We start from the raw sequence: 6,923 nt of genomic DNA, 5'->3' as shown, positions 1-6,923 counted from the left end.
ATGCATTTAAATTTTTACTCAAGCACAGAAGCATTAGCATCAAAATATAAAGTACTAAAACTAGAAGTACTCACTATGCAGAACGGCATTACATCAGACTAATTATATTATATTTTGATTACAATTTTGACATGTAATGTGATCGTCACTGATCACTGTTGAAACTGGTGGATGCAGTTGTGAGTTTCCCCTCAGATATCAATAAAATTTTATCTTAATCTATAAAATCACATCATGACTTATTTTTTTAAATTGCAGTTTGTACTACTGAACTAAAAGTACAAAATCATGAGTAACTAAAGTTGGCAAATAAACAAAAGTAAAGTAAAATATTTATAATATTTGCTTCTGAACCGTAATGGAGTTGAAGTATGAAGTAGCAGAAATTGGAAATGCTAAAGTAAAGTACAAGTACCTCAAATTATACTTGAGTAAATGTCAGTCACTTTTAAAACACAAACCTATAGTCCATTCTTTGTCTCAGCTAAAGCGGGAAAAAACAGGGGAATAAATAAGGCTTGGCTACAAATGTTTTATTGTCTTAAATCAAGTACAGACAGTGTGTCCAGTGGGTTTGTGTAGTTTTCTGCATATGACGGCACCCATGAAAACTAGCATCACCAACGCCAGCGCTGCACCCACCCCACACAGCAGGGTTATTGATGAATAAGAGGCTGAGGAGGGAGAGAAGACATTAGGGGTCTAATTAGTTACAGCATTGGTAATTAAGAGACGACGGCAGGAAGGTGAGCGTGGGGAGGGGAGGGGGGAGCGGAAGGAATGAACACATTTTCCAGTTGTGTTCCTCCATGTGTGAAAACCATTGGGGCCTTCTTACCTGCTTGAGTCACTTCACCTGTCCGGACCAGAGGAGCTGGTTCTGGATGCACCTGGGAGGGCCCTTCCCCCCGGATGTTCTCCTCCAGCAGGATTGGGCCCAGAGCAGCCGTCCCTTCCCACTGTATATCTACAGGAAGCGCATTTAGCCAGCTGATTCAACCATTCACAATACGACCGATTGGTCGGACAATTGAAAGGGGATAAAAAATAAAAAAATAAAACAATCAACCCTCGGAAAGCTGCATGAACAGCATGTGTGCAAAAAGAAAGCAACTTAGCTTGTCCAAATATGGATGGATCCCCAACTTCTTTGTTAGTCTGGTTATATTTGTTGCTAGCAAACATTTTGGTTCATTTCTAAAGGACACAGCAATACCTTTTTATGAAATCTTTTGCTAACCATCCCAAAATATGTGCAAATGCTTCGAATAACATAACTGGAGATGATATCAAAAATGGATCCAGTGTGTCAGTACCAAGTGTTCAGGATTCATTCCCCTGAGTGTAATGCAGTGTTGCTTCTGTAAACTGTACCAGCATCTGCTGCAAGGCTTCTTTTCCGTCTCTGCTCGCTGCAGCTGGTCTCACAGCAGCTACACACCTTATTGTCTCCACCTGATGCCACCCATCTGTCCAGAGCCAAGAACGTATTCTGTTACAGAAGCTCAATGTGTCTCTTTATGGCATTAGAGAAAAGATAATAAAGATAGAGGAGAATACTGAGGACAAACTGTTTGCATATATGATTTGAAAACTAGCCAAATAGAAGAATAACCACACAGCGTTCCATTTGTTCAAGTTTGAGTGAATTATCTAACTAACCTGTTTGCTTCAGTCAAGAATGAACACGCTTTGCGTTGCCAGTCAATGGGCATGGAGACTGTCGTCGCTTTCAGGTGACATGTGATGTAGAGCTGCGAGGAAGGCGAAGGTAGTTAATTTGCACAGACTTGACGCATGTGCTGCTCACGCCAGCTACACTGGCGAAATCTTTTGGATTAAACACAGTCTTCTTAAAATCCATCTACAATTCTGAGCTCACACCAGATGTACATTTTTTTTTGTTGCAGTTTTTGGTGCAAAAATCCAAATGTTTGCTCGTATAGTGGAGTGATTTTATTGAAGTGGAAGCAGCAGATCTCACCATCACTCTTAGCCCCGTTAAAAGACGTGATTCAACACCTCCAGTTAGGAGAAAAAAAAAAGGGAATTTAAGATATTTAAGCTTAAATTATTCAACATGGCAATCTGTTCAGATGCATGCTCTACAGTTCTGTTTGGTTTCCTTTTATTTTTGGGTTTGTTGTATTCTTATGTAACCATAATGCCCAAATATTGAGGGTTTTTGTTTTGCCAAAACCCTCAATAATGGTAGGTTTTTCTTTTTTTTTTTTAAGCCAATTCTAAAACAGTCATTTACATTTAGATTAGCGTTTTCCTATTTGGCAAAATGATCAAAGCACATTTAATGTTTTGAGTCAACCAAAGCTCCGATTATACGGATGTACAGAAGGTTTTCTGAGTGGATGCTGGCTTACGCTGCTCCATTCTGGCCTTTTCAACTTATATTATAGTTCACTTTAACAGGAGGCCGCTCATTTCCATCCAAGGGTATTAATGAAATACAACTTAGGTGTTAGGTGTTAGGTGTAGATACAACTTAGAGAGTAATAGCTGAAGATGGTCACATCAACAGGCACCTCTCTACAGAGATCAGAGTACTTTGAGAGAGAACAGAAGAAAGTGTAGGGAAGAAAACCTGCCTGAAGTGACAGTATGATCAGTAGTTCTTAAGTGTATACACACATCTTGTACAAGCTGTACTTACTGAATTACTGTGATCTTGGTGGAACCTGAAGGCTTTCAGCTGGAAATGAAGTTTATCCTCCTGGCTCCTCTGCATGAAGTAAGACTTGGCTCCTGTCAGCTTAGCATCGCTTAAACACCTTATATGGTAAAATACAGGAGTCATATTCGTAAACAGAGAAATACAGTGTGACATGCAACTGCATCTTTCAAACGTAAGTCTTGATTATTATGACTAGCTGACTCTGTCGGACAAACAGCGCCACTTGTTTATATATTAAGTTTCTGGTCCTTTCTGATACACTACACAGAACATCACCAGCTTCTCACCCGTGGTTGTTGACAAAGGGGTATCTGGGATGAGAAGCGGGGTCGGGGTTCACGGTGGCCACGCAGCTGTCCACAAAGACCCTCAGAGGAACATGGTGACCATGGAGGACCGCCGCCTCAATGTGCATCACGTCACTCGAGAAGTAAACATTAGAAGGTCTCTGTGACTGCCAGTCCTCTAATCAAATATAAAAAGAATACAAGAGGAAAAGTACGGCTGGGGCCATCAATCTGATTAGATGAAACTTAAATGATGCCTGTGGGGGAGTCAGTGCAGCAGCAGCGAATAGGATATACTGTAACAATAAGAGAAAAGTACTTTAAAGAAGCAATAAATGAATCACAGATGTAGCGTCGTCATTAACCTGGAAAAGAAACAGATGAGGGCCTGCGCCTGCAAGAACTAGTTTAGAACTTCAATAATTTCTTTCAGGTCCTCCCTAATTTTACAACAAGTAAACAGGAGATGATTTAGAGTTGGGCTAAGCCAACTTTTAAAAATCAACAAGTTGGCGCAGTCACCATCTCAGCTTGTAGCTCGGAATTAATTAGAAAACATAATCAGCTGTTTATTGATCGCTTTATTGTGTGCGTGACCCTGCTGGGTCAGCTACAGCCTACAAGGCATGTAATTTCAGCTCATCACCATGCATCAAAAGTTTGCCTCCTGTTTATCAAGTCGCCGTTTAGCATCTTAAACAGCCGCTGCAAAGTCTACAAGGTCTTGAGTGATTGCAATTAAAGCCATCGCTGGGGAAATTAGGCAAACCGTCTGGCGCAACCCAAAGTTTTTAAACTACGGAACATCAGTTTGAGGTTTGTCACTTTTGTGTGTGTGTGTGTGTGTGTGTGTTTTTATTTATTTATTTATTTATTTTTTTGACGTATCCCCACCTGTCATGAGACGCAGGGAGAAGTGCAGCTGCTGTTCTGCGAACGTGTCGGAGGCAAAAGGCTTCCAGGTAGGCCTCATAGCGTTGCTGCTCACAACATGCCTCCTGTGAGGACAATTAAAGGAAGGACGGGCACTTCAACTAGAGAGAGGCTCATCAAGGAAGAGGAATATGAATCACTCGAAAAGGAAAGATTGGAGCAGAGAGAGGGTAACATAACACAGGAAAGCAGTGGTAAAAATGACAATAACAGGGTTCCTGCAGGGTTAAATTCAAGACTTTAAAGACCTTTTAATACCTCATTAAATGCAATTTAAAACTTGTTTTTAAAAGGTCATACTGGCTGAAGTATGAAGAAAAACATTGTTTATTACTTCCTTCATGATATAGTCAATGGGATCAATTAAAAAACACTTCTCTTTCCCATATGAGACGGTGAACTTCCTACAGTAGCCGCAGCTGGTAGTTGATGGCGCTTATTGAAACGCTTCAAACTAAAATCACCGCTTTGCATTCGTATGCCTCCCTGCACACGTTAAGCTGCACTTTACATCCATGTCTGCCATCACGTATGCGGCGACTGACAGAGAACGTTGTCACATGGTGCAACGACAATCACCTGCAGCTCGGCGTCATCAAAACCAGTGAGCTTGTATTGGACTACGACGCTTCAGATGTGGACATTGCTGCGAAGAAATTAGAAATTCTAAACCATGGATACTTCACACACACAAAAACCCAAGATTAAGTGTTAACGGAGAGAAAACATCATGTCACAGTGAAGCTGACCTTTGACCTTTTGGATATAAAATGTCTTCATTTTAGCCCATAAGACATTTGCGTGAAATATTGTCATTTTGTCGCTGAATTTAGAGTTTTCAAGACCCTGCAGATATCCTGAATTGTCTGTGCAAGTTAGAACTGGACCTGACAGGGCAGGTACACTTACTCACCTTCCATAGTGGCATTCAATTACCACCTTGGCAGGGTTGGTCTTTAAAATGACAGTGTTTCCAATGGGTGTTGGAGAGTATATCAGAGCGAAGGAGTAGACGAGGGCTTCTTCAGTCATCTGAGGAAAACACACAGTTAAAGCAACTTCAAATAGTCAAGAGTGAAAGGACACAAAGGAGTCAGAGATCCACACACCGTCAGTGTGCTGCCACAGCCCTGTAGCTCCGTCTGGAACTGCAGGATGTGGTCAGAAGCGTGGAGAGCAGCACACCCTCCCAAGGTCAGATCACTTGGACGGATGAGCTGTCTGTTTCCTAAGAACAAAAGGAAACGATGCGGCTTAAACAAGGATCATTACCTGAGGCCATTTCTTCTCGTGGTCCAGTCAATAACGCTCGCAGCAAGTGCAGGTTCAGGCACAGGACAAATAAAAAGGTTTCTTAATGCATCACCGTAAAGTCAGCATTTGAGCACCGAATGGGAATGCAGAATGCTCCTTTATCGGGGTGAAGAAATAAGAGGAAACATAATATTGACTGCAGAGTGTGTACTCTCTGCCATTTGCAGTAATCAGCATTGAGTGTCCCATCTGCACCGTTCCATTCAATTTTCCAATTCGGTCCTCTAACCTGACCCTTTCTTTTTCAGACATCAGAGTAGAAAGCAAGTTAGATGAACCACTGCAGGCAAAAAAGACAAGACAAAACATGACAGTAACCGACAGCCTTTACCCAAGAAGTTCTGTTTGACCTCTATGGTGACCTCTCCCTCACCACAGCGCACTGCCACGCTGGCGGCTGGCACTGGCACCCGCTGCTCGAACTTCACCTACGAACATCATTCAGATTGAATTGCAGTGAGCTCAAATGGCGCAGAAGATCAAGAAGGCTGCTTGGAAATCATAAAGATTAAAATAAAAAAAGGTACCTTTGATCTCTGCTTGACAGGTGGGTTCAGATCTGGGCCTTGAACCGGCAACTTTAACAGCTCTTGAGCTTGAACAGTTTCCCTCCCCTCCAGCTGCTCTGAGGTCAGTGTTTTGAAGCTCTGTGGGTTTTGAGAAGTTTGCATCTGCTCCGCGAGAGGCTGGAGTGGCTTTTGTTTGCCGACAGCCGGATTCCTGAGCTGGTAGCTCTTGAGCTGGTAGGTGACAGGAGATCGGACCGGATCACTGTGCTCCGTCCGGTTTGACTGACGACCTGTTGTCTGAAGTGACCTCGGCAGCTGTAAGCTTGTTGTCACTTGTGCTTGTGGGATTTGATTCAGGGTCTCATTGGTACTGATGTTAAACCAGCTTTCTGTGGCCGCACTAAGATTTCCATCTGAGAGGAGAAGCACAAACCCGAACAGAACCACCTCCCTGAACCCCATTACAACTTTTCACACAAAACCCAGAGTTTTTGTTGTTGTCAGTGAGCGCTGCTGCTTTTCTCTGTTGTCCAAAACCAAGTGATGGGAACTTGGCTCAGGCCCCTCCTACTCCTAATGACTTGATTGGATTCCAGCCTGGAGGACTGAGCCACTGAAACTTTCCTTTCTTCTCTGCCTTTTCACTGAATGACTGCAGATTAGACCATGTCTGCTTGGCTTTTCATCCCAAAGGTCTGCAGCCTGTTTAGTCAGCTCCAACTCTGTTTTTGTGTCTAAGACTCATTTCATAAAAAAATTAAAAAAAAAGATAATTTAGATAATCGTGCGTACATTTGTTGTGTGGGAAAACAACAGAAAGAGCTAGAATTTTCTGAATGCTTTAAATGTTTTAAAGGCAAACACTGCAGTCTGCCAAATCTCCACTTGTCATGATGGTAATGAACAAAGACTTTTATAAACAGAAACAAGCCTGACCCTAACAGTGAGTGGCTTTCACTGCCCCCATGAGGCAAATCAATCAACGCTCTCAGGGAGTTGGAACCTCCTGGGTCTTTTGAGCCAACTGGTCTTGAATGTCAAGGCGATGCGGTCAGCAGTCGGCAGAGTTCAGCAGAGGAGCTCATAAAACCGGAGATTTATGATCATCCTCAGTGGGCCTTCACAAATGTCACCACCACCAAATGCATGAGCGTCCGTGTGACATGTGACAGGAAACAGGAGGGCGTGTCC

The 6,923-nt window shown here is 42.7% G+C and overlaps 1 protein-coding gene across 1 annotated transcript; it reads right to left on the bottom strand.

Annotated features, from left to right (window-relative positions):
- Window positions 1-512: 512 nt before the first annotated feature.
- LOC124055423 (zona pellucida sperm-binding protein 3-like) lies at window positions 513-6,333 on the bottom strand. The gene is made up of 11 exons (XM_046382258.1): window positions 5,751-6,333; window positions 5,555-5,651; window positions 5,019-5,137; window positions 4,823-4,941; window positions 3,871-3,974; window positions 2,977-3,154; window positions 2,669-2,786; window positions 1,663-1,754; window positions 1,375-1,469; window positions 839-967; window positions 513-674 (listed from the first exon to the last, which is right to left on the bottom strand). Exons 1-11 carry the CDS (start codon window positions 6,192-6,194, stop codon window positions 547-549), a joined length of 1,623 nt encoding a protein of 540 aa, XP_046238214.1. The 5' UTR covers window positions 6,195-6,333; the 3' UTR covers window positions 513-546.
- Between the last annotated feature and the right edge of the window lie 590 nt (window positions 6,334-6,923).

The sequence above is a fragment of the Scatophagus argus genome, chromosome 24 (genome assembly GCF_020382885.2).
Source record: "Scatophagus argus isolate fScaArg1 chromosome 24, fScaArg1.pri, whole genome shotgun sequence".
Classification (NCBI taxonomy): domain Eukaryota; kingdom Metazoa; phylum Chordata; class Actinopteri; family Scatophagidae; genus Scatophagus; species Scatophagus argus.
This window is presented reverse-complemented; position numbering and strand designations above follow the sequence as displayed.

Coding starts and splice junctions, on each gene's coding strand:
- LOC124055423 (XM_046382258.1), bottom strand. CDS start 6,194: ATGGGGTTCAGGGAGGTGGTTCTGTTCGGGTTTGTGCTTCTCCTCTCA. Junction 1,470..1,662: donor TTCTTGACTGAAGCAAACAG/GTTAGTTAGATA, acceptor GGCTCTGGACAG/ATGGGTGGCATCAGGTGGAG. Junction 675..838: donor AGGTGAAGTGACTCAAGCAG/GTAAGAAGGCCC, acceptor CTCCCTCCTCAG/CCTCTTATTCATCAATAACC.